General features: G+C 53.5%; 6 protein-coding genes across 6 annotated transcripts; 3 read left to right on the forward strand and 3 right to left on the reverse strand.

The window, feature by feature from the left end:
- Positions 1-1,008: 1,008 nt before the first annotated feature.
- Positions 1,009-3,494, reverse strand: SODALDRAFT_134699 (L-amino-acid oxidase). The gene is made up of 3 exons (XM_028606738.1): positions 1,393-3,494; positions 1,170-1,328; positions 1,009-1,110 (listed from the first exon to the last, which is right to left on the reverse strand). Exons 1-3 carry the CDS (start codon positions 3,352-3,354, stop codon positions 1,108-1,110), a joined length of 2,124 nt encoding a protein of 707 aa, XP_028467448.1. The 5' UTR covers positions 3,355-3,494; the 3' UTR covers positions 1,009-1,107.
- Positions 3,495-4,891: 1,397 nt separating this feature from the next.
- SODALDRAFT_134733 (LSM domain-containing protein) lies at positions 4,892-5,877 on the reverse strand. Its single transcript, XM_028606739.1, has 4 exons — positions 5,638-5,877; positions 5,445-5,516; positions 5,294-5,368; positions 4,892-5,219 (listed from the first exon to the last, which is right to left on the reverse strand). Exons 1-4 carry the CDS (start codon positions 5,665-5,667, stop codon positions 5,145-5,147), a joined length of 252 nt encoding a protein of 83 aa, XP_028467449.1. The 5' UTR covers positions 5,668-5,877; the 3' UTR covers positions 4,892-5,144.
- Positions 5,878-5,896: 19 nt separating this feature from the next.
- On the forward strand, positions 5,897-7,643 carry SODALDRAFT_349820 (hypothetical protein; the record flags this gene model as incomplete). Its single annotated transcript, XM_028613439.1, has 2 exons — positions 5,897-6,063; positions 6,139-7,643. Exons 1-2 carry the CDS (start codon positions 5,943-5,945, stop codon positions 7,641-7,643), a joined length of 1,626 nt encoding a protein of 541 aa, XP_028467450.1. The 5' UTR covers positions 5,897-5,942.
- Positions 7,625-9,330, reverse strand: SODALDRAFT_331754 (hypothetical protein). Its single transcript, XM_028611532.1, has 2 exons — positions 8,700-9,330; positions 7,625-8,618 (listed from the first exon to the last, which is right to left on the reverse strand). Exons 1-2 carry the CDS (start codon positions 9,246-9,248, stop codon positions 8,001-8,003), a joined length of 1,167 nt encoding a protein of 388 aa, XP_028467451.1. The 5' UTR covers positions 9,249-9,330; the 3' UTR covers positions 7,625-8,000.
- A 905-nt stretch (positions 9,331-10,235) lies between these two features.
- SODALDRAFT_134797 (hypothetical protein) lies at positions 10,236-11,808 on the forward strand. The gene is made up of 2 exons (XM_028606740.1): positions 10,236-10,693; positions 10,760-11,808. Exons 1-2 carry the CDS (start codon positions 10,578-10,580, stop codon positions 11,460-11,462), a joined length of 819 nt encoding a protein of 272 aa, XP_028467452.1. The 5' UTR covers positions 10,236-10,577; the 3' UTR covers positions 11,463-11,808.
- A 1,261-nt stretch (positions 11,809-13,069) lies between these two features.
- SODALDRAFT_309087 (hypothetical protein) lies at positions 13,070-17,659 on the forward strand. The gene is made up of 5 exons (XM_028609098.1): positions 13,070-13,467; positions 13,542-13,738; positions 13,790-14,839; positions 14,915-15,013; positions 15,084-17,659. The coding sequence occupies exons 1-5, from the start codon at positions 13,177-13,179 to the stop codon at positions 17,260-17,262; spliced, it is 3,816 nt and encodes a 1,271-aa protein (XP_028467453.1). The 5' UTR covers positions 13,070-13,176; the 3' UTR covers positions 17,263-17,659.
- Positions 17,660-25,269: the final 7,610 nt, after the last annotated feature.

Genomic DNA, 25,269 nt, shown 5'->3' on the forward strand with positions numbered 1-25,269 from the left:
GTGGCGGAACATTCCATTGACGGCGTCCGCCTTGGAAGAGACCCTCCGGAGTAGCGTCCTTCTTGGGGTTGGGAAGAAATGAGACAGACGGTGCCTGGGTGCTTGGCGGTCGATGGTTGATGGCCCTGGTGGATACTGCCACGACCATCTGGGCTATCCCAGCTTGAGGCTAGAAGGAAATGGATGAAGTGAAATAAAAGGGAGGAGAATTCTACAGGCGGACCTCGCAGCGGGAGAGGCCGGAGGCCGGTGCGACAATAATGGGACCACCCACGATCACGATGCCTTGTCGTCGAACGATTATAGCCGCACTTTTCTTCTTTCTTTTGTTTTGTGCGTATACACGTGTGCATTCGAGTTTGGGATGATCGACATTTGATCGGAAACATGGTGTTTTGGAACCATACGCTGGTTGTCTTGGACAGTGTTCTTATAGGGAGAGGTGTGGTTGAGACCAGTGCCACACCCTCTGCTATGTTGCTGTTCCTGAAGTATCAGGCACATATGTCAAGGTGTAGTCTTACAACGTACTCTTCATAAAACATGCCATGTTGTTCAAAAAGAAGGTCCCCGCCAGAATCGTATGATGGGTGTTGTTTTGATCGGCGATAGAACTACGGACAATAACCAGCCACGAGGCCCGAGTGCCGAGATCCCGGCCCTGGGCTTGGAAGAACAACAATAAGAAACAACTGACGTCGAGTTGGAATGTGAAGTAGATTTTTAAGTGTATCTGATACTCATCTTAGCGATGGGAGGACGGACGGAGTGCGCCTTCATTGGCAGGGGATGTTCGTTGGCTTTGACTTGTACACCACCAGTCCTGCTTGTCGTGATAGGGGTCGGGTGGATTCAGAGATTCAGACCCGGGACGCAAGAAACGTGTAAGAATCAGAGTACCGATAGGTAGTTACCAGATAGCCACAGACTCAGGAGCTTACATGTATCCAAAGTCTGTACTCCAAGTGCTACTAAAAGAACTAAAGTCATGTCCGTTCCGTGGCGTGGCCGGCGCCAAGTAAAGAGTCTAAGAACACCGAAACAGATCCATGCCACGCCCATGACTTCTGCAGATCCCCTTTTTATACTTGTGCATGTGCATGTGCATTACTGTCCTCTGGTTAGCTCTTCATTGCTCCCACACGTTCGTCACTCGGGAGCCAACTTACAATATCGATCCACCGACCCGCCCACTTGTCAACGGCTTCCTTGGCCTCATCCACAAGGCCGAGCTCCAGGAGAAGCTGCACGGCGCCTCGGAGACCCGTCTCCACCGCCGGGGCGATCCAAGCGTGCGTGACGCCCGTGTGTTCGCCGACGAAGATCATCTGATGAGTGCATGCGTCAGTCTCGGTCGTTCTCCCGACAACATGAAGACAGGGACAAACTCACATTCTTATGCGTCTCAAAGTACGCCGGCATGAAAAGCTGATGCATCCCCACCGACGGACTCGCCCACCCCGACCCCAGAGGATCCGCCGCCCAGCACTTCCGCCTATAGTTCCCCGTATACAGCTCCCTCGTATGCTCGCCGTGGATCTCCACCATCTCGTCCAGCACATACTTCACGTGCTCCTCCTCCGTGCGGCCCAACCACCGGACGCCCCAGTCCCCCGTCACGTAGCTCGCCAACAGAGACGCCGGCCCGGTCCCGTTGATGTCGTAGCTGGGGTAGCACACGGACCCGATCCCAGGCTGGTCGGTACTCGTCCCGCACCCGCCGTAGATGGGGTTCGCATAATCCTCCCAGAACCGCTCCGAGAACTCCAGCGCCACCTTGCACGCCGCCTCGTAAGGGAGCGACGAGATGGCCGCCGCAATGGGACCCTGCAGCGCGGGGAGCCGCCAGGTGCGCACGCTCGAGAACGGCGCCGCCACCACAGCATAGTCGTAGCTCTCGGCATACCACTCGTCGCCCAGGTACGAGTCGCGCCACGCAAGCTCCACCCTCTCCGCCTCCTCGTCGAACCGCACCTCCTCGACCCGGACGCCGAACCGCGTCGCCGACGTGCCCTCCGCCTCGGCCGCCTCCAGCAACGGGCCGAAGGCGTTGGGCAGCCGGTTCAGCCCGCCGTCGATGGTGCGCCACGTGCCGTAGTAAAAGTACATCAGGTTGTACAGGCTCGAGAAGTACGTCGAGCTCCGGAACCCGCCCAGCGCGCTCGTGTCGGCCAGCGACCCGCCGAGGTGGTTGACCATGAAGGCGAACTCGGACCACACGTCGCCCCCCAGCCCGTTCAGCCCCGTGCGGATCCACTCGCTGTGCGCCGCGAAGATGTTGTGCGCCAGCTTCCGCGTGAACTCGAGGCCGGGGAGGTACGAGTTGACCTCGGCGCGGAGCCCCTGCGCCGACGGGGGCAGGACGTTGGGGGGCGGGCCCAGGCTGGCGTTGGCCTGGATCTGCGCCCGCGTGGGCGGGAGGCCGGTGGAGCAGAGCTTAAAGTCGTTGTAGTACATCAGCGCGTTGGGCTGCGACTCGACCCAGGTGATCCAGTCGATGTTAAAGGCCGGGTCGCGGCCGTTGAGGGCGTTGAGCTCGTCGGCCAGCTGGTAGACGATCTGCTGGTCGGTGATGTTGGCGGCCTCGCCCGTCTCCGGGTCGTGGTACACGTGCGGGAAGCGCATCGGGCCCATCTCCTGGTACGAGTAGTCGAAGGGCCCGCCGGAGAGGTACTCGGTGCGCACGCGGCCGCCGAGCCGCTCCGACCCTTCGAGGAGCGTCAGGTTGGTCATGCCCGCCTGCCGGAGCACCAGCCAGCTCATGAGCCCGGACATGCCGGCGCCCACGATGGCGATCTCCTTGGCCTTGGCCTGCGCGACGTGCACCGGCTTGGGCTGCTTGTGCGCCAGGAGCTTGACGCCTTGGAACCACGCGCCGTACGGGTCGATGCCCGTTTCGTTGTTCATCTGGATGCTTTCGGGGCCGTCGTTGTTGTCGTTGTCGTTGTCGTTGTCGCCGGCGTCGCCACCACCACGCCTCCGGAGCCTCCGTTTCCAGCGGTGCTCGAGCAGCTGCGGCTCGCTGCGTCCCACCAGCGTGCCGTCCCTCGACCACGCCGTGAGACAGCCGTTCGAGTCGGCATCCTCGGGGACCAGCCAGACGAGCCGCTGGCCGTCCTCGACCTCGGACTCGACCACGGTGTGGTGGACGTCGCGGAGCTCGTTGGCGGCGCAAGGACCGTAGGCGAAGGAGAGGGGCCCGTCCACCTGGCGTTCGAGCGTGACGTGGACGTTGGCGACGCGGGACCTGGTTTGGGATCGCGTCTCGAGCTTGACGGGCAGATCGGAGGGGGCGGGCGCGGCCGAGACGGCGGCGGCCCCGGCGGCGACGATGGGAAGAAGCCAGCGGGCCATGGCGAAAGAAGGTCGGGAGGCGGTGGTCTGACTTGACTTGCCTCGCGTCCTCTGTCTTCTTGGGTCTGGTGTCTATGGTCTCCCTATATACTTCGTTTACTCCCCTCCAGGCCCCTCTACCCAGGCCCCGACCCGGTAAAGTGGGACAAGAATCAGTCGGGGCCCCCAGTCGCACCTCGACCCGGTGAGAACCGTCCGTACAAGGCACTCGTAAGCGTTCTTTGCATTGTCGATGCAGCAGCCGAGAACATGGGATGTGACCCCGAGGACCAGGCCTAGACATGCGGCCTCCAGTCAGTGAAGAATCGCTGTCAACGGTGATTGGCGATGACCCCTGGTTGATGGGCACGGTCATGTCCATTATCTGCAGGTCAAAGACGGGCCACTTACCAGATGCAGAAGGTGGAAGACGCCCAACAAAGGGTCCCTACACACTTCGTAGTAAGCAGTCGTGGATTTCGGGGGAAGATGGGCTCTACACTCCGTGTCTTCCAATGGGCTATACGGAGCACCTACAACGTATGCAACGTTCTTATCCGTCTGGCTCATACGGACAGTCGGTTGACAAGGGGGTTGTGATCGTATGGACGTCCCATCTGTCAGCTGCCGGCCCAGGTCCACGATCCGCGTTCCGAGGCGGGCGGGACGGCTTGAAAGCTCCCTGGTGGCGCTCTCGGCGGAACCAGCAGTGAGAGCCTAACATGTAGGAGTAGCAGTTTAGCAGCCTAGCATCTCTTCCGGTAGACTAGGAGTATTCATACATGTACTGACGAGCCGTAAACCTCAACTATAAGGAGTAGCAAATACGGCACGCACATCACGCACATCACGCACATCACGCACTGCACGCACAGCACAATGGACTGCCGACACTGAAATTACGTCGGCTGGGTCAAGTTCATCCGTCTAGTGAACACGACCCCCTATCATTGGGTCTCAGCGGGGTATATCTGGGCGTATAGTGGACTCCTATAGGACTATGCATGGGTGCGTAGTGCAGTAATTCCTGTCCCATCTCGGCAGGTCGTTAAGGACCCCGCGGCACTGCCAATCCAGTACGGCTCCGATCGGGTCCCGAGTCTGCAGCCTTGCCGACGATGGGGTTTACTAGAGGGAAGGATGATAATGATAAAAAAGGAAAGGTAAAAAAAAGATGAAAAAAGTAAACAAGACTGTCCTGTAGCAAAGGGACGGGGTTGCCATGTAGTCATAGTAGAGTCGCAGCAATCGTCTTCAATGTTCTCTTCTGGTCCCAATCACCTCTCTGGAATTAGGAGAGATGCACTACTGTCGAGAGAGAGAGAGAAAGAGAGTTCATTGTCTCTTCGTGGCCCAAATAAAGTTGCAGCTGCAGTCAAACTGCAAGACTCGCTGCGTTGAGTGTCGGGCAGAGACGCGCTCGCCGGATCCTGGCCTGGCCTTGATAGGAGCTCAGCTTGTGAGGAAACCGAGGAAACTGCGCAAAAAGAAACCCCGGCCATACAACCAACCTTTCGAGTCAGTTCCGAGTTTCGAAAGCTGATTCCCTGCCGAGCAGGACGGATGTAACATGGCAAAACCCGCTGTTGTCCGTATTCCCACTCTCTAAAAAGCCCTCGCGCCCTTCTTCTTCTTCTTCTTCTTCTTCTCTCTCTGATTCGTGTCGCCGAGTCCAGGTACGCCTCGTAACGCCGTGGTACGATATCCTCACGATAAATCCGATGTGAATAGAGGTAGCAAGACCTCAAAGTCTCCCTCGAGGTGTCTTCGTTGGGGGGTCTCTCCATTGGGGGTCTGAAACTTCACGTCCTCTACTGTCGATGTCGCTCGTCTCCGCCAATCCTCTCGAGAGCCTCCATCATGACGACCGAGTTGCCGCGGATGACCTGTCCATATGTGAGCATGAGCATGTGAGCCTCTGGTGGTCATTCGTTTCTTTTGGACGGAAAACCTGACATACCACCATGCCTATCCGCACCTTCTCTCCACCCTCCTTCTCTTCTACGGCGTCGTCAAGAACAACGTTGAGGAAAACCTATAGTATGTGGCATGTCAGCAAAGCATGCGGGGAAAGGAAAACGTAGGAAACGTCCAGGACCAGGACCACGCACATCATAGCCGCGGAGAATTCCAATGACCTTGCGGCTCCCGTTGAGCTGTACAAACAGCCTCTTGTCGAGATACTAATATCCAGAGTCAGTAATCAGCCCGAGTGCCCCTCCATGGCTGCGTGCAAGAGAGCTGGCGGAGTGTTGACGCCCGAAAGATATCCCAGTTTCCTGTGGAAGATGACTGCATTCGTACCTTCTTAAGTTCTGGCTGAGCGGGCGCCATGTTATCTGGAAATGTCGACGAGGTTATTCCGACAAGCTGGGCGACTTTGAGTGGGAGGACGAATTGGGAGCTTTGGAGCTTCGAGTTTGCGACGCGATGGACGATGGATGCGTATCCGTAAGCCCTTCGATCCTGGTGGAGTCACGTGGTGATAAGAACATAAATCTGCTTATGTAAGGAACCTACGATGTCATCTTGGGAAGCTCAACTTTCCCCAGCTCCATTTTCCGTTTCTGCTCTCCACCTACAGATGCGACAAACGTAATCTTTCCAATATGAGTTCGTTCTCCTCGAGAAGAAAGGCGCGTGTTATAAAAGTCGACGATGACGACGAGACTGGTCTTGGCAACCCTGCCACTGCCGCCGCTGGAGACGAATCGTTGAAGAAGCCAGTTGGTAAGTCCCATCCATTCTCGTGGCTGAGAGCCCTTCGCTAATTCGGACTCGGGAAGGCTAATTCGCTCGGCATAGGCTCCTCAGAACCAACCCCGACGGCAAAATTCACGAAGAAGCCATTCCGACAGTCCGGTCTACGGAAAAGTATCAACATTAGCGAAGATGCAGACGAGACCCCCGGTGATGCCTCCACGAGCAAGGGGACAAGCAACGCCGAGGATGAAGACCACGGCCCTGTGGTTGTACGTCCATCTGTAGGCCGGAAAAAGCGCTCTTCCTCATCCAGGCTAGCCTTTGGCCGAAACCGACACTCCAGCGACGGCGACGGCGACGGCGACGGCGACAGCGCATCCTCTACTGTTGCCCCAAAGAGGACGACGACCCTCAGCCAACAGGCCCTAGAGAACAACGCCGTAAAAAAGGCCCCCCTCTTCACCCAGCGCCTGCCGCTACGACGTTTCGAAAACGACGACGACGACGACGACGGCCGGCCGAGGTACAGCAAAGAATCCTTGGCCGAATTGCAAAACTCGACCCCGCAAAGGCCGCAAGGCGAACCCGTGTCGTTGTCGTCGTTGTCGTTGTCGTTGTCGTCGTCGTCGCAACACGGCCAGACCCAGACCGCCGACGACGAAATGGAACTCGACCCCTCCGAACTCGAAGGCGCCGTCATCGTCCACGAAAGCGAACTCGGCCGCGTCCCCGCCCCCGCCCCGACCGCCGCCAGCAAGACCACCATCCTCACCGACGCCGAGATCCAAGAACGGAAACAGCGCCGCGCCCGCCTCGCGCTGGAGGAGGAACAAGAAGAAGAGCCAGACGACTTCATCTCCCTCGAAGACGAATACCCAGACGACCCCCTCGCCTCCGCACGGAGGAGAAAGAAACAGCAAGCCGACAACAACAACAACAACTCGCGCCTCGTGCCCGAAGACGAAGACCTCGGCGAAGGCTTCGACGACTTCGTCGAGGACGGCGGCCTCTCGCTGGGCAAGAAAGCCGAGCGCGAGGCCCGGGACCGGCGGAGGCGCGAGATGGCCGAGCGCATCCAGGAGGCCGAGGGCAATTCCGAAGAGGACTCGGACGACAGCGAGGCCGAGCGGCGGGCCGCGTTCGAGGCCGCCCAGACCCGCAGTGGCATGGACGGCCTCGCCAAGCCCCGGGTCGGCCTCGCGGCGGGGCCGGGCCGGCCTGACGAGGCGCTCCTCCAGCCTCCGTCCAGGATCACGCCGCTGCCCGAGTTGGAAGGCTGTCTGGACGGTCTAAGGGTGGCGCTGCAGAACAAGGAGGTCGAGTTGAGGGAGAAACGGGCCCGTGTGGCGGAGCTCAAGGACGAGAGGGCCGCCATTCTGCAGAGGGAGGGGGAGGTGCAGAGCTTGCTGGATGAGGCGGGGAGGAAATATCACGCTGCGCTCGGTGGACGGGGTGCTACCGTGACCCTTCCGGGGACTGTGGAGGCGGGGGTGTCTCCGGCCAGACAGATTCAGAGTGTAGGGTTGAGCGAGCTGGCTGTGGAGAGGGGGTTGGAAAGTTTCGGGACGACCCCGAATCGGCGGTCTGACGTAGGCGAGGAGGCGTGATGGATCGTCGGATGTATAATAGTATTCAGCCTCGCGCATGATGTATAAAATGATCTTTATGGTGCCCTCATACATTTGGCGGGGGGAATGAACACATGGATGCTGTTACGCATTGTCTGGCGTCGTTCTTTAACAAAAAAAGAAAGAAAAAAGGGAAAAAAGGAAAAGAAAAAAGGAACTCTCGATTCATGAGACGACGTCCAATATCAACGCCAATGATGAGAAATACAACCCCATATGATATGGTACACAGATGCCCGTTCCCCCCGATTACCTCCTACGCAACTCGACCAGTTCAATGGCTGGCGACCCCCTACGCACGCCCCCCGGACAATCCGCCCGTTCAAGACGATTCCCCTACTTCGACTTGGACACGCCGGCCCCGATGACGCCGGGAAGCTTCTCCTCGCCAAGGTTGAAGAGCATAGTGAGAGAAAGGCTAACGACGCCGAGCATGAGGATAGTGAAGCCGGCGAAGAGCCAAAACGGCGCGCTGAGGTCGACCTTGGCGCAGGTCGCGCCGGCCCAGTGCGTGGTCGACCCGGCATCGGAGACGGTGGACTCGCAGTGGCAGGTGAAGCAGCTGGACGAGCCGGCGTATTTGGGCTGGCAGGCGCCGTGGCCCGAGCAGTTGCCCGTGGCCGACTGGCAGCTGTCCTGGGAGGAGAAGCACGCGGGGATGCCCTTGCCGCTGACGGCCGAGAAGAGAGCGGAGGAAGAACCGGCACCGGCGGCCGCCGAGGTGCCGGTTTCGAGTTGTTCGTCGTCGTCTTCGTCGTCTTCGGCGGCGGACGAGGCCATGACTTCTTCGGCGAGTTGGCGGCGGGCGGAGCTGGGTTTCGAGGTCCAGGCGTTGAGGGAGGAGGTGCGGGACGTCTCGGGGAGGAGGAGGAGGGTTGTTTCCATTTCGCCGACTTCTGCGAGACGTTGGAGACGGGCGATGTTGTCGATGAGGGATGACAGGACGGAAGGGTCCTGCGCGGTTTTTTTATTTGTTAAGGGTCTGTCGCTTCACTTTTTTCTTCTTCTTCAGATTCGTAGGCGGGGACTGCATACCTTCTTCACGTCAAATGAAGCAACGGAAGCCTTCCCATCAAAGCACTCCTCCTCAAGAGGGTTTATTGCCGTCTCCAACTCGCACTCGGACTTGGAAACGCCGGCCAAAAGAAGGTCCTGCTGGATGAAGTCGCGGTTCGCCACGGACGAAGGCGTATCGGAAACGCGGAACGCAGGGAAAAGTCCCGAGAGGGCCTCCTTCAACTTCTGCCCTGCTTCGGCCGTGATGCCCTCCAGCATGATGAGGAGCTGGGAGGGCTCGGAGGCGGCTGCGTCGTCGAAGAGCGGCTGCGGCGCCTTGCCGAACTGGTTGAGGTAGACGACGGCCCTCTCGTCGGAGAGGCCATCGGGGATTTCGTCCAGCGAGCCGACACCACCTTCCGGGGCCAGTCTTTGGAGAAGCACGAGGCGGGCCAGCTGTCTTGGAATGGAGGGGGCTTCGGAGCTCGACGCGGGCTTCGACTGGAGCAGGTAGACGTCGGCCGGTTGAGGTTGGAGGGCTGTTGTCAGGCCTGCCAAGGCTGCCGCAACGCCCAGGGAGACCTTCATGGTGGAATACGGGCTGTTCGAGGCTAGGGCGTCTGGAAAGAAATGGGTACTGATGGATGAGATGATGTGGTTTGATGTTTTTGCAGTCGTGGATTTTGTTGATGCTCCTGTCCACGTTCGTCCTGTCCTGGATTTCCAAGCTGGTGATAGCAGATAGCATTGATGGTACGTACATGGCTGACTGGCACTTGTACGGTCAAGGTACATCCGGCCGTTACGTTATTCCGAGGGCGCACCGTACAGTCGGCGGCCTTATGCCTCACACTGTATCTTATGCGCTGAACCTCCCATTCTGCCGTATCTCGTCATCTCCCCTAACACTGTACACTGATAAGGCGCACCGCGACCCTGCGTAGACTAAAGCGGGCCGTTATGGGGATGTGGAAAAAGCGTGTTCCCTCTAATTATCCGACAGACGGGTGATGGCCACTATTTCGTACTCCGTGCTCCCTACTCCATACACCAAGCCAAGTTACATTATCTTCCCCTCTATGATCGACCATTGTCGCACTGCGCTCGAATACTCTCCTTACTTTCTCGCTTTCGGTTTACATGCTACCACCATAAGACTCTTCGGCGAAGGTTCTACTTTGTCGCTCACCGCTACGCTACCGGCGCTCCCCCTCCCGGGCACTCCGAATACCCACCGTCGTTGTATTACCAAGGCGCCGAAAGAAGTCGCATCGGCCCCGTTGTCCCCATACCACCCCCACCCGCTCCGGGGCATCATGCAGAGGCTATTCAGGCCATCTGCTGCTGGCTTCCGAGCAGCGCGCCTTGCTGCTTGGGCCAGTCCAGGCGGCGGCGGCCAACCAATTGTGGTGCAGAGAGTCAAGCTGACTAGGAGAAGGAACTTGTTCCGGTAGGGCTCCCGGCAAAAATCTTGATCCTCCCCTGTCCCCCCAACCAACACCCCGTTTCTCGCATGCTAACGCCTTGCGAAGGACCCTCTTGATCGGAGGAGGTATCACGTATCTCTGCTGGAACATCTACAGCTCGGCGGTCCTAACCCCTTTGATACGCCATGTCGAGAACCAATACGCTTCATTATCCGCCAAGGAAAGAAGCGCGCTCGAGAAAGAGCTGGACGAGTCGGACCAATCCATCTTCATCGGCTTCCCCTTTACAACGACAAGAGTACCTTCGAAACCGTACAATCCCGACGACCCGGAAGTGGATAGGTTCAGTGAGGTGTACAGAGACCAAAAACTGCAGGCCCGGATACGACGTACGTCGCGCCCCGTCGGAGAGCAAAGCATCCCATACTGTGGTTGAGAAAATGTGCTGACGGGACACACATATTCGCCAGGTGACGCGGCCGAAATCGCCATGAAGCATTTGGAATATTATATTGGACGCCGGCTCGGAAAAATCAAGCGAGTCTCGAAATACTGGATCGATATCGATTTTCCAACTCGGCCAGCACCGACTTTTGAACGCTCGGGGTAAGGGAGAATCCGGAGTGTTCCAATATGTCTGTCATTCTTTTCCGTCGCTAACCCGGGGCGTAGTATCCTGATCGATGACAAGGGGATCTACTGGGCCTCGGAACCCATCGATTCGGGAATGCTGTTTAACCTGTACAAGATCATGTGGCCCGTCGCCGTCGCCAAGTCGACCTGGGCCTTCACGACCGCCATGGCGAAGCAGCACTGGGCGGAGCTCACCAAAGCGCTGGGCTACCACGCCTCGCCGCCGCCCCCCGCGACCTCGCAATCGATGGTGGAGGCACTCGCGCGCTCCAAGGTGCCGACGAGCCGGCGGCAGACGCCGGACGGCGGCAGCAGTCCCGTCGAAACACCACCCCAGAACAGCGCCGGCGGCCCGGCCAACAAGGCAGCCGGGTCGTCGTCGTCGTCGTCGTCGTCGTCGCAACAACAACAACAACAACAACAACAACAGCCCGGCGCTCCCCGCAGCGGGGGAAAGACCAACTTCCTCAAGGACACGATGCTGCCCCACGTCGACGGCATGCGCGAGATGTCGTCGGGTCCTTGGTTGGCGTTCCGCGAGAAGATGTTCAGGACGTGGAGACACGAGAGGGCGTCCCCCCCGCGCGGCAGCTTTCGTGTCGCCGGCACCGTCGAGGTCGAGACCACGAGGGGGTCTGTCACGCTCGATGTCGTGAGTCACTGGGATACCAAGACGCGGAAGTTCGACCCGAGGTCCGTGGGCGTGTACATCAAGAGGTTTCGGATAGGAGATGCTCATTGAGGGGGGTTTGTGTAGAGGGGGGGTTGTCTGGCGTCGTTGCTTTACACTCACGCACTCCGTTGTTGGGGTGTCGGGGAACGGGGTATTGGTCTCGCAGAGGAGGACATCCGAAAAGAAAGGGTAGAGGAGCTACATACGGTAGTAGGGCCGGCAGGAAATACCGCACCAAGCCGTTCGAGGAGATTCTTCAGACTGTCTTCGAGGACGAGTCCCTTTTCGGGGGCCACTACATAGACCCCGGGAGTTATAGGACGAGGGTCGCAGTCACATCCACCTCGGCCGACTACGGGAAGCACACCGGTCGTGCTGGCCAACTACAACCGGCCGGACGAGTCCCCGTGTAAGCTCGTGAGATATTTGGGAACGGGGCTCTTCATGTTTGCTGACCTCCCAAAACAGTTACCGAGTTCCTCCGCCCGGATGTACCCCGCCACGAGCTCAAAGTTTGGGAAGCGTAAGCTAGCTCAGTTCTCCCGGGAGTGATGCGTGGACTCGTTCTCCTCATATATGGCACTAATATTCCATGACACAGCATACGTGCTACCACGGCTGCCCCGGGCTACTTCAAGCCGTTCACCAAGGCTGAGACGGGCCAGCGATTCGTGGACGGAGCCGTGTACCACAACAACCCCGTCTACGTGGCTTTCGAAGAGAGCAAGCTCCTCTGGCCGGATGTGCGAGACCATCTTCCCGACATGATTCTCTCCGTCGGCACAGGACACAACAGGCCCCGGGCGTCGAAGTTAACAAGACAAGACCTTGTGTTAGACCAGTCCCCGAGAATATCGAGGGTCCCGTTTGGAATGCGTGTGACGCTGACGAGGGAGCAGCTTCTGAATTACTCCGAGTGGGCCATGTGCTGGAGGCGGTCTAGAACCAAGCGCTTCTGTGTGGCCGGAACAAGGAACACGCTACAACACGCCCCCGCCGAGCCCGCCGACGTCGCGACCATGGCCAAGACTACCTAGATGTGACTACTGGACCTTCCCAGGGAGGTGGCCTCACAACGCCCTCATGACCCTCCGCTGCGGCTTTTGAGAGCGCTATTTGTCCAAAGCGATCACGGGCATGGGGATCTGCGTCCTTCTCCAGCAGGAGCCGAATAATCCAACTCTTGCCCAAGGAGGCAGTGTGCACAAGCACCATCGACTCGCGCATCATCTCATTTACATTCCCCCACGCTCTCAAGAAGCCTCGTGAACATGGCCTCAGATTCCTCGCCCTCTACAGCCGTGTGCGCTAGTGACCAGATGGTAGAAAGGTCACTACATGCTCTGGTTATGTACGAGGGCCTAACAGGCCATTCAAACCTCATGTCTAATTAGCTTTATAGTAGGAGATATAATAAGCTTTTTGGAGAGCATTGAAGATACACGCTATGACAGATTCATTTGCATTGAAAGGCACATCATAGATAACTCCAACAACCCAAACAACCGCTTGAAGGAAATGAAATAGTGCTTAAAGGTGCGTCCTGCATGAGGTGACGGCACGAAGCCGTTGTCCTACCCCCGTCGTTTAACTTGGCCCCCAATAATAGGTCACTTGCAGCCGGCCTAAGGCATCGATGCATGCATGCATCTTGCTCTTCTCCTCATTCCCAGACGAGCAACGACAGCTGCCTCATCATGTGTCATTCACTCACCACCAGCCGATAGCCTTGACGGCACACTGGGGCGATATATGTCAGCTCGACTACTAAACGACAGTAAAGATGAAGTCCGAAGAAGAGGCATCAGAGAAGGATGATGCTGTTACTCCCCAAGCTCACAGCGACAAATGGGCCGATGCCCTAGAAAAACTCAGCGTCGAAGATCGAAAGCGGTTTGATGTGACGGGCATAGCCGAACGCAGCCCAAAAGATGTCCTGGCTGATGTACTGGAGGCGACAGAGAAGAAGAAGAGAGAATGCATGAGACACCGGTGGAAAATCACTATCAAGGGCCGTACTATTATTCTTCGAGACGTCCTCGAAAAGATCACGGTTTGGGTGAACAAGTTCTCGGTACGTGCAAATACCCGTCCATACTCCGAGTTACGCTATCAAGATGTCAGTTGCGTCTCTGATACAGGCTTCAGGCCATAGGTAAAGCGATTGCGGGAGTTGATCCAGTCACCGCCGGATTGCCATGGGCCGCTGTCTGTTTCATATTACAGACTGGCTTGAACGACGTGGAGATTTTTGGCTTCGTATTGCAATCAGTCGAGGGTATATCCAATCTTCTCGCGAGTACGGCAATATTTGAGGGCCTGTACCTGAATGCTACTCAGCCTAAGTGAGCTAGCAACTCGCACGATAACCTGTTCCACTGCTCACAACCATGCAGGCTTTCCGTTTCAGACAAGCTCTCCGAAAACGTCATTTCTCTGTATGCTACCGTATTACAGTTTCTTTCCGAGTTGCTGCATTACTATTCCCAGCGGACAGCGACCCGCTTCATCAAGAGTGTTGCATTCTCCCAGAGCGACTTCGAAGCCAAGTACGAGCCTGTCAAAGCTGCAAAACAAGACGTATGGGAGCTGGCTACTTTAGCAGAAGCCGAGAAGACATCATGGGCTCTCGAAAGTCTCGACAACATGGAAGAAACGCAGCGCCAGCAGCATCAAACCCTTTCGGAGCTTCTAGCAAATTTGGAGCAACCTATTGACCGCATAAATACCCAGCTAGACTTGATTCAGGACGGACTTGAACGTGAAAGCAGGATCCAGATATTACGATCAATCTCTGCTGTTCCGTACGCAACCCACCACAAAGCTGCCCGAAAAGGGCGCCTGGAAGGCTCCGGCCGGTGGCTACTGAACAACAAGGCTTTCCAAGCCTGGCGCAGTGACAGCACTTCGTCAGTACTATGGCTCCACGGCATCCCCGGGTCCGGGAAGACGAAGCTCGCGTCTCTCGTAGTGGACGAGCTCCCAGGGTCTGAGAACATGGCCTACTTCTACTGTATGCGCAACCCGGCAGAGCCGCTGCGTGGTCAATGCAATGCCGTCCTTGCCAGCCTGGTACGGCAGCTGGCAAGTACTTCGGCCGACTCACCCCTACTTTCGGCTGTGGTAAACCATTACCGAGATGCCCTTGACGGCATGGCAGGTTTCGATGACTTTGCATGGACGAGCGATGAGTCGTCTGCAATTCTCCTGGAACTTCTGGAAGACTACCCAGCCGTAACATTGGTGTTTGATGCGATGGATGAAGTCAACCCGGAAGACCGCCAAGAGCTCATGGACATTCTTAGCGAGCTGCTACGTGAAGCCCCAAATCTTCTCAAAATATTCGTTTCCAGCAGAGAGAACTACGACATTGCATTGCACTTTGAAGGGTCCCCAAACATCTACATAGATGCCCAGGACAACAGAGGGGACATTGAGTCTTTCATGTAAGTGTAACGGCTTATGACCCTCCCCTTGTCTGACTCTCACAGTAAACACTTGACATGACTGACGCCCTCTAGTGATGATCGGCTCACGGCAGCCAAGCTGCTTCGTGGCCGGTTACCTGACACTCTCCGACTTAAGATTGCGGATACGCTGCTCGAGAAAGCACATGGCATGCAAGTAGAGTGGACTCCTCCCCTGTGTTTCTGCGATGAGCGTTAATAACTTGTTTCTGTGTACATGTAGGTTCCGTTGGGTAGACTTGCAGATCCAGTCCCTCCGTCCGCTCAAAGTAGCAGCGGACATCGAAGCACGACTAGGCGTTCTGCCAGCAACCCTCGAGGAGTCGTACTGGGACATCTATCAGGATATTCTCAGCTCCGGCGAGCACGCGACAGACCTGGCTATTTTCACCTTTCAGTGGGTCATGTACGCTAAAGGCTCGATTGAAGCCCGGCACTTTGCGAACTTTGCGTCCTGTGCCCTCTCGTCCGATGACCTTGCGCAGACGTTTACCGAGACGGAGATCATCGACGTATGCGCCAATCTCGTCGTCAACCGCAGTGGCGTCCTGGAATTTGCACACTTGTCGGTGCGCGAATTCCTCGAAAACCTTCCGAAGCGCTCCGTCGAACTGGTGGTGAAGGCAACAAGTCATGGCCGCATCGCAGCGGCTTGTATCAAATACATTGCCGTGGAGCAGTCGAAAGACCCGAATGGAGATTTGGACGACAGAGCCGATGAACCGACGGACACGGCCGAAGAAGCAACGGACGCAGAAAAAGAACCCAAGGCTGCAGCAGAAAAACCAACGATAACAGTAGAAGAGCCGGAAGAAACGGTTGAAGGATCGAAAGAATCGGCCGAAGAGTTGCAAAACGCAACCGAAGACGACGACAACAACGTACCCGAAACACCCAAAGACGCACCCGAAGATGGCCAGGAACCAGAGGATGGCCTCAAGGAAAATGGAGGACCCAAGGCCGATGAAGAGGCGACAATAACCATCACTATGCCTGACAAAACCATGCTAGAGTATGCGTCTCGCTACTGGCCTGATCACGCATCTGAAAGCGGTAGCTGCCGAATGGAGAAACCTCTCCAGGATCTCATTCGAGGCCTCATGATGAACGACGAGACCAAGACCGTCGCCAACTGCTTCAAGTTCTGGGCTCGGACAATGCGAAAAAATACCACGTTTCCTCTCCGCCATTGGGAAGATGACCAGCTCAAGGATGCTTGCGAAGCTCCAGCCAACCCAATCTGGCTGGCTTGCTTCCACGGTTGGCTCGACGTCATTGAATATCTATACGGCATCAATTATGAGGACATCGGCGATGCTAGGAGCCTGGCCTCCTATCGCGGGCGAGGTGTCTCTCGGAGCGTTTCTGAGGACGAGAAGGTCATGTCGCCACTTTTGTATGCCGTGGCGACAGGCAACTTTCCCCTGGCAGAGTGCCTCGTGAACTTGGCTTCTGATGTGCTGCAGACGAAGGCTCAGACGCACTCTCATCCCCTTGTGCGCGCAGCGGAAGACGGCGAAGAAAAATTATTCGGTTTGCTCCTTCATAAGGAGCACGGCGGTCTGGACATGGAAACAGAAGCCCTCACGGGCGCTGCAAAGACGGGGAAAATCGAGATCTTTCGCATCTGTCTTGATTACAACCCAGAACTTGTCCCGCTGAGCGGACGGCTCATATTCTTCACAGCCTGCAAGAACGGCCATCTCGAAATTGTCGTGTTCCTTCTTGAGCGGGGGGTGAACGCGGATGAGGGAGCGTGCCTAACCGTTGCTGCTTTGCATGGGCACAGCGCCATCGTTAAAGAATTGCTACGAAGAAAAGTCGGAGAAATGGGCAAGTCAAAAGCACTGATAGCTGCCATCTCCAATGGAGATGAACCGTCCATCAACGCCCTGCGAGACTCGGGCGCGGAAAAGGAGCCGGCGGCAGTACTTCGAGCCACCAGAGAAGACACGCCACTGACCGCACTGCGACTCATCGAATATGGGTTCCAGGTCAGAGGACGATGGGCAAAGACAGGTCGAGCGCCCCTTCACTACGCCTCTCTCTACGGACGCGACAAGGTGGTCGCAGCTATCTTGCATGCTGGCGCCCCAGTCGAGGTGTACGACAGTCAAGGACAGACACCCTTGCACCTCGCCGCCAGAAGAGGGAACACTGAGTGCGCCCGTGTGCTTCTCGATCACGGGGCAGACGTCCTGGCGACGGATGATCAAGGGCAGATTCCGTTGGACCTGGCAGAAGATAGTAATCCCGCGAGTTGCGAGATCCTGATTCGAGAGAGGATGGAGCAGCTTCTCGAGACTTTGACGAAAGCGAAGAACACGCGGGAAACTACTGTCCTAGGCACTACCGACGCGGCTCCTGAAGATGCAAGCCTCGCTCAAATAGGGCAGAGATGACAGAATATTTCAGGGGGTTGTTGGAGTTATCTATTCATATTGATTGAAACGACTCGGAGTTTATCGGCCTTCCTCTTTGACGCCACGTAGTGGTTAACGTCCCTCACCCACTTCTGGGACACCCCCCTATATAGGACACCCTAAAATCCACACCACTACTTCAACCTACCTATCTTTAAACTATAATAACTTTACTAATTTTTATCTGATTCTTACCAGGTTTTCAGAATACTTACTTGTATTAATTATAACTAACTATACCGAAGCTCCCGGACTTCCGACTAGCACGATAACTGGAATCGGCGGCGTAGCAGAGCCCCCGTAGCGCTAGAACCTCGGGTATATACACGGGGACGCAAAGACGGCTATAAAGGGAATAGGTAGACGGAGAGTAAGGTAAGATATTTATTAATAGCCGCTATACGGCCGCGCTACGGGCGCGCTAAGACCCTACTTACTCCTTATCGTCTATATATTCGTCGGACTCATCGTTATCGTCGGAGCTAATTACTCTATTATCTATTAGGATAACCTTATCCTTACCTTTACCCTTATCCTCGGTGGCCGAGGCCGTGGGGTCTCCCGATAAAGGGACGGGGATACCCTATAATACGCGTTAGTAGCGGGGTTAGCGCGGGGGAGGCGCGGGGAAACTTATAAGGTAGGCGAGGATAAGTTCTAATATCTCGCTATTACGAGCGTAGCTACTACTATAACTCTACGGGGGCGCGGCGGCGGGGGCGGCGATTATACTAATACTATTAGCCCGGCGAAGGGCGGCGCGGTACGCCCGGAGAGCGCGGGTCTAATAAATAGCCGCCTGCTTATACTTACGGATATTCTGCGATAGGGTAAGTAATAAGGACGTAGCGTACACAGTATAACGGAGAAGGGGAGAACCTATAAAGGGCGTCGGGGCGGCGCGGGCGGCGGCGGCGGCGGCGATAAGGGCGGTAGCGGCGTTATTATAGGAGGGGGGGACTTAATAGGAGGATTAACGGAGTAAGGGCGTAATAGGGGCGTAGCGGGGATAACCCAGGGCGTAATAGCTATTACTACGATTACTATTAATATATTTAATATAATAGGCGCCGGTACTTAAATCGGGTTAGTAGATACGGCACGGAGTAAGGGCGTAGCGAGGGAGTAGCGGGAATATAACGCGATAAGACTATATACTAAGAGGGTTCTAGTATAAAGCGGCCTAATAATCTTATACTAATAATATAACGTATAAGGTATAGGGAGACGAGCGGACAGTAAGGGTAATAGCGGACTATACCGGGTTAGAATATAAAGCGGGGGCATAAAACGGGCGTAACGATAATAGAGCGGGGAATTTATAGTAGAAGGCTAGGGGGCAGCTAGCCTTTTACCCTTATAGGCGCCGGCACCGGCTCCCCTTTTAGTGATAGAGGTCTTATTACTAGGTATCTAAAGGGGTAGGAAAGTTAGACTAAGGCGGGCGTTATAGGAGCGGAGCGGGGGCGGCGCGAGGATAGCGCGAGGATAGCGCGACCCGGGACCTCGTTAGATCCCCTACTATATAGCCGAACGGTACCGGGGATCCTATATAGAAGTTCTAGGGCTATACCTATATCGCACCGACCACGTAAAACTTACCTTAAGAATAATAGCTTAAAGGAGGAAAAAAGAAAAGGAGGAAAAGAGAGGAAAAGAGAGAGGGTTATAAGAAAACGGAGCGGTAGATTAGCCCTATAAGTTACCACGCCTTTTAGGAATAGTAGCCACGCCCGGCCTATACTATAGCGCCTTCCCCGGAGAGTATACGTAGCGCGAATAAAGGAGGTATATAACTAAATAAGGGCTACTATAAATAATAGGTATATAAAGGAGGTTTTAGAATAAATAATAAATAAAGGAAGGAGTAAAGGGGGGGTAGGCGCGCCCCCCCCCTATAAAAGGGAGGGAGGGTATAAAGGGTGCCACGGCGAGGGGAGAATAACCTCGCCGGATCCGGAATAAAGGAAAGGATAGCGGCGAGAGACCGTGGCGATAGCGCACTAAGGGCGCGTGCGACTAATACGGCACCTACTAAACTAACTAGCCGACCCCCGTTAGCTACTAGCCTAGAGGTAAAATCCGGTTTTCGAATAGCGATAAAAATAGGGCCGCGGAGCGATACTATAGCGGCTACGCACGATAGACCTGCTTATATAATAAGAGCGTAGGGGTTTTTATCTATTAACGGTTTCCTCTCGAAAATTAGAGAAGGACTATTACCTAGGTGGCTAGCCTAGCTTAGCTAAGCGAGAGCAGCGTAATAAATAATAATAATAATAATAACTATACCGAAGACAAGGTTAACCAGGCCTTTTTTTTTTTTCTTTGTTTTTAATTCATTTCGCGTATATAGCCCTAAAGCTATAGCGCGGCGCCTTTTAACCTATAGGCTCGAGGCTAGAATAAACTATAGTAAGGAGTGGAGTAGTAATAAATAAAGGAAATCCTCCGTAATAGTCTGCCTAATATACCGAAAAACAGGTAAAAAACCAAAACAGAAAACTGGACCGTAGGATCCGAGGTTTACGCTCTATACTACTCCACCGAGGCTATTTTAGTAGCTAAAAGATAGGCCTCTAAGGCCTGTATACCTCTTTTAGTACCGAATAATAGCGGTAGGGATAGCGGTAGGCCTGCTAGGGCTTCCCGTAGGGCTTTTCGTTCGTTTTTATAAAAAGGGTAAGAAAGGATAAGGTGGGCTGTATCCTATATAGGGGGGCCGGGACAGGAATAGTAGTCGGTAGCGCTATTTCGGGCCCTCTTTTAGTGGGATTTTAGGTATCCGAAGCCGGTTTTTAACTAAGTAAAAGCCGACTTTACCCACCTAGGGCCCTATATCGGCAGTAATAGTGGTTTTCGGGAAAAGCGGAGGTTATCTCGGACTAGGCGCCTATAAAGGCGGCCTAAACGCACCGATTTACCCCTTTTCTCCGCCTTTTCCTCTTCGTTCTATAAAGCCTTCTAGTCTCGAACTAGGGCCTTGTTAACCCGACGCTTTAAGTGATTAAGGGTAACTAAGCTAATAGATTTAGTAGCTTTTTTAGGGTCTAACGCCTGTTTAGCTGCCTTATCCGCTAGTTCGTTTCCTTCTATCCCTATATGCGAAGGGCACTACTATATACAGATAGAAGTGCCCTGTTATTTCAGCTGTAGGATAAGGGTCTTAGCCTCTATAGCCCACTAAGAGGAGCGCTAAAGCTTCTGAATAGCCGCCTATGAATTGCTAAAAATATAGCACTTTAGGGGCCTAGGCAACTACTTTAGGGTAATCTAAAGGGCCTAAAGAATAGCGTATAATTCAGCGTCGGCGACCTCGGCAGAGTTCCCTAGGTTATAGCCTACAGCTTTAAAGGGTCTACCGGTATTAGCTAACCATATTATAGTAGCTATAGCCTGCGTAGGCCCTATAGGAGGCCTTATAGGGTGGCCTAGGGAGCCGTCGATATAGAAAATAGAGGCCTACTCGCCTAAGAATTATTATATATCCTTAAGGGCTTCGAGGTGGGCTGTTTTTGGGTCTTAGGTGCCGGGTTCGGTGTTTTTCGCGGTTATAGGCTATTATTTTAAGGGAAAAAAGGGTCTAAGGTCTGCTATAGGTTCGGAGGCCTAGGAGGCCTCCCACCTAGCTATAGGGCCCTCTATTTCCTAGGACTGCCCTACTAAAGCAGCTAATTCTAGGCCTAGCCTATAGAGCTATATAGTGGGCTATAGGTCTTATAGGCGGGCGAGGTCTTCCCCTAGCTCCCCTAGAAGCTGGCGTCTTATAGGGTGGTTCGGTAAGAACTTTAAAGACCTAAAGGCATAAAGTCTATTAGATCTAGTTAACCGAATCGACGCTAGGGGCACTGCTGCTTCTAGTTCTAGAGGCCGTAAAGGGGCCCCCCTAAAAGCCCCTAGAGCCCTGACTAGAGCGTCGTACTATAGGCGTTCTAGGCGGTCGACTAGGTGCTTTTTAGGTAATTTAGGGTCCTACTATAGCTGTGAGCTAAAGGTAGCTAGCGAGGCTATATAGGCTATATATAGCTGCCGTAGGGCCTTAAAAGAAAGGCCCCTCTACGAGCTAGCTAGCCTATAGAGTCTACTTAAGGCCCCTATAGCTGAATTTAGGCGTTTTTCGATATAGGGTTTAAAAGATAGCTTAGGGTTAAACTAGACCCCTAGCCACCTAATAGCAACTAGTATAGGTTTAACTAGGTGCCCCCCTATAATAACCGGGGCGTCTTCGATAGAGCGTCTTCGGTGGAAGTAAATAAGCTCTGTCTTATCCGGGTCGAAAAGAATATAGTTATTATTAGCTGCTTCGAAAAGGTAGGCTGCGGCTTGTTCTAGAATCTTATAGTTTTTCCTAGCCGACGTAGACGCTATAGATAGCTGAAAATCGTCTATATAGGATAACTAAAGACCTTTAAAATCCGGCCCCGCTATAACCTTCCTAATATAAATTAGGAATAGAATAGGGGAAACCGGGGAGCCTTATAGGACCCCTATATTTAGGGGGGTAGGCTGCTAAACCTAACCCTTAAAGGCTAGTTGGATACGCCTGTTTTCTGTGAAGGAGGCTACCTATTTAACTAGATTCGAGGGTAGTTAGAGCTCTTAAAGGGTTCTTAGTAGCTAAGGGCGGGCGATATAGTTAAAGGCTCCTTTAATGTCTAAAAATAGCATAGAAATACGGTGTTTTGCCGTGATTTACGCTATTTTTCGATATAGTGAAGGAGAAGAAGGGCCGTATCGATAGCGGATCGTTATTTTCTACCCCCTATCTGACTAGGGTGTAGAAGGTCGTCGCGGGTATTAGCTAAAAATCTTAGTCTAGTAGCTATAACCCTCTCGAGGACTTTACCTAAGTAGTTTAGAAGGGCTATAATCCTATAAGACTTAGGATTAGAATAGTCCTTCTTCCCCGGCTTTAGTAGAACAACCCCTAAGGCCTCTTTCTAGCAGGTAGGGTAGTAGCCTGCGAAAAATAAAGCTAAGTAGGCCTTTAAGAAGGGCCCGGGAATAGCCTTATAGGCCTATTAGATCGGCTATAAGCTTATCCTATTAGGCCCTAGGGCTTTCCCCTTAGCAGCTCTAAAGATAGCGCGTTATAGTTCGGTAGTCTATAGGCTAGGCTACTCCCACGGTCTTCTAAGGCCCTTACTACGTGATCTAGTTAGGCTTTAGGGGCCGTTAGAAGGGTTAGAGGGGCTTAGGTCTCTTAAAGGGCCTATAAATACAGGGGCTTTAGGGGCGTTAGTGGCGGAAAGAAGAGGAAGAGGAAAAAGGGTCTGAATAAGGACGTCATATTTTTTATCGAAGGCGTAGGCTTTCTGCTTTATAGGCGTTTGAATCGGTGGAATTTTAGTATTTAGGCCGCTTTTTATATAGTTATAGGCCTTAAAAACCTTAGGGCCTTAAGCGTTAGCTAGGAAGGCCTCCTAGTGGTTCTTTTTTACTATTTTTACTACCCTATAATAGGCGTTTTAAGCCTTTTCCCAGGTGGTTTCTAAAGCCGCTAGCCGGGTAGCCGAGGCCCCCTTTTTAGCTTTAGCTTTTCTAAAAACCCTAAAAGCCCTATTAGCTGATTTTCGCAGGGCTTTTAGCTCTAGGGTCCACTACAGTGTCGATCGCTCTACTACCCTTAGCTTAGGCATAGAGGCCTTAAGAGCTAGGGAAATAGTATCCGTTAGGTGGCGACCTATAGAGTCCTAATCCGAGGCGTCGATAGCCTACTATAGCTGCTAGTCGAGGCTAGGCTTTAGGCTCTTTAGGGTACTAGTAAATAAACCCTAGTCCGCTAGCCTGTAATTATAGGCCGGTGGAAGGGATCTATTTATAGGACTTTGAGAGCCTAGAATAGAGGCTGAAATCAGGATAGCGCGGTGTAAGAAGGGAGTATTTTCGATATATTCCTACTTATAAAAGCGGAGACAATTAAAGCCGGGCGTGTAAAATACTAGGTCTATAACCGACTCTTAACAAAGATTAGACCTAAAAAAGGTCCCCCCATTTAGGTTAACTTCTTTAGGATCCACTAAATAGGTGGCTTTAAGGCTATTTAACCAGTCTATTAGGGCCTAGGCCTTAATAGAAGCCTGATTCGTAGTAGCCCCGTTCTACTGCTAGTGGTTCCTGTTAAAGTCCCCTATAATAAGGGTCGGCTTAGGGACCTAAAGGCCCTATAGCACGCGATCTTTAGTCTAGGGTCGGCTTTTAGAGCCTGAAAAAGAAGGAAAGAAGGGGAAGAAGAAGTCGAAGAGGTAGAGGGGGTAGGGATAGGGGGCCTTAAAGGCCCTCTGCCTATTATTTCGGGATCCTACTCTGTCTAATTATAGACGTTTAGGATATAGAAGGTCTACGGATAATAGACCTTTACAAGCTACGCGTCTATATTATCTAGAAGGTCTTCGCGGTGTGAAAAATCGATACCCGAGCCCTTTCTTATATACGTAAGGACCCTAGGTTTAATAGGAAAAAACTGGGTTTGCCGAGACGTAGGCGTAATAGTATAGAAGGCTAGGTGGTTTCGAATATACTACTCTTCTAGTTTTAGGACGTAGGAAGGCTCTTAGATAAGGACTATATTAGCCAAAGCCTCTAAAGCCTATTCTAGGATAGCTTCCTGCGATGAACCCTGTTTATCGACGTTATACTAAATAAACCGGATTTCTTTCGAATTAAAAGACCCTTTATTTATAGGATTTAGGGTTTAATAGCTCGAAAGACCCTATAGTTTTTACTATAAGGGGGGTATGCCCCCTTATAGTTATAGCACTTATAGGTCCTGTATTCGTAGTCGCCGTATTCCTCGTACTCGTTATAGTAGTGGTCTTCGTCGCTATAGCCCTCCGTAGCGCAGATAGAGTAGGTAGTTAGGCTCTTACAGGTCCCTCGGGTATACCCAAATTTCTAGTAGTTAGAGCACTAGGTTCTAGGGGTTATAGGCCTATATTTATAGACCTTTAGCCGCTGGCCGGCTATATAGAGCCCCTGTTTTAAGTAGTATTTCTGCTTTTTAGTAGTTAGCACTAAAACGATAATAGTGCCGTGAAGCCCGTCTAGGGTTCCTAGTTACTAAGGCTTCCCTACCACCCTAATAGGGTTAAAGGTGCCGATTTTAGTAATTAGGTCCTTTAAACCTAGACCCTATCGAAGGCTGCGGTTTAGGGCTTCTAGCGGTATATCAGAAGGGTTAGCAGGGTCGGATAATAGCGTTTCGCCCCCTCCGAAGGCCTTAGTAGACACCTCTTTAATAATAAGCTTAAACTAGTCGCCTATAGATTAGGGGGGCTAAAGAGGCAGGTTTATCTCCTTACACCACTGATTCTAAGAGTCTAGGAGCTGCTAAACGCTGTATTTCGGGCCCGGGGTTAAAATAAGGTTCCTGTTAGTTAATAGGCTAATAGCCGTAATAGCAGGGATTTTAAGGACCTTATTTAGCCTGTTCCGGAGCTTAAAAGAATTAAAGTTCTCCCGGGGGATTATTTCCCCTGCTATAGGCTATAAAATAACCTTAGGGACCTTTTTAGGGTCCGTGGAGAGGGGGGCCGGGGGGGTTAAAGGTGCTAAGGCCTTTTAGGGGGCCTAGGGTGCTATAAAGCCTGTTTTTCCCTTTATAGCCTCGCTATAAAGGGGTTTAGGTTATTCTGTAAGCCTACGAACTGCTTAGGCTAGTTCGTCGACCTTCTGCTCGAGTATAGGGGGCTAGGAGCCTTATAGGGTTCCGTCGATAGCAGATTTAAGCCCTATAGATAGGGCTTTAATCTACGGGATAGAGTCGAGGTTATAGGCCTGTTAGAGTAGCTGAAAAGCCTGCTAGAGAAGCCCCCTAGCCTAGGCCTTACTAGCCAAATTAGTCGACTTCTAGGGCGTAGTAGAGGGGTTTCCAGTAGTTCCAGGGGCCTTTTTAGCCTATTTAGAGCCTATAAGGCCCTATTTTTTAGTAGGGGGGGGCCTAGAGGGCGTTTTGAAGAGGCTTTCGGCCTTAGAGTTAGAGGGGGG

Source organism: Sodiomyces alkalinus (genome assembly GCF_003711515.1).
Source record: "Sodiomyces alkalinus F11 unplaced genomic scaffold SODALscaffold_3, whole genome shotgun sequence".
In the NCBI taxonomy this organism is placed as follows: domain Eukaryota; kingdom Fungi; phylum Ascomycota; class Sordariomycetes; order Glomerellales; family Plectosphaerellaceae; genus Sodiomyces; species Sodiomyces alkalinus.

Bases quoted from the DNA above. Each gene is read 5' to 3' on its own strand.
- SODALDRAFT_134699 (XM_028606738.1), bottom strand. From the start codon at position 3,354: ATGGCCCGCTGGCTTCTTCCCATCGTCGCCGCCGGGGCCGCCGCCGTC. The intron at 1,329-1,392 runs GTGAGTTTGTCC...TGCACTCATCAG, and splicing joins ACTTTGAGACGCATAAGAAT to ATGATCTTCGTCGGCGAACA.
- SODALDRAFT_134733 (XM_028606739.1), bottom strand. From the start codon at position 5,667: ATGGCGCCCGCTCAGCCAGAACTTAAGAAG. The intron at 5,517-5,637 runs GTACGAATGCAG...TCTGGATATTAG, and splicing joins CTCAGCCAGAACTTAAGAAG to TATCTCGACAAGAGGCTGTT. The intron at 5,369-5,444 runs GTGCGTGGTCCT...CACATACTATAG, and splicing joins GAATTCTCCGCGGCTATGAT to GTTTTCCTCAACGTTGTTCT.
- SODALDRAFT_331754 (XM_028611532.1), bottom strand. From the start codon at position 9,248: ATGAAGGTCTCCCTGGGCGTTGCGGCAGCCTTGGCAGGCCTGACAACA. The intron at 8,619-8,699 runs GTATGCAGTCCC...AAAACCGCGCAG, and splicing joins CTTCATTTGACGTGAAGAAG to GACCCTTCCGTCCTGTCATC.
- SODALDRAFT_134797 (XM_028606740.1), top strand. From the start codon at position 10,578: ATGAAGCATTTGGAATATTATATTGGACGCCGGCTCGGAAAAATCAAG. The intron at 10,694-10,759 runs GTAAGGGAGAAT...CCCGGGGCGTAG, and splicing joins CCGACTTTTGAACGCTCGGG to TATCCTGATCGATGACAAGG.
- SODALDRAFT_309087 (XM_028609098.1), top strand. From the start codon at position 13,177: ATGAAGTCCGAAGAAGAGGCATCAGAGAAGGATGATGCTGTTACTCCC. The intron at 13,739-13,789 runs GTGAGCTAGCAA...ACAACCATGCAG, and splicing joins CTGAATGCTACTCAGCCTAA to GCTTTCCGTTTCAGACAAGC. The intron at 15,014-15,083 runs GCAAGTAGAGTG...GTGTACATGTAG, and splicing joins CTCGAGAAAGCACATGGCAT to GTTCCGTTGGGTAGACTTGC.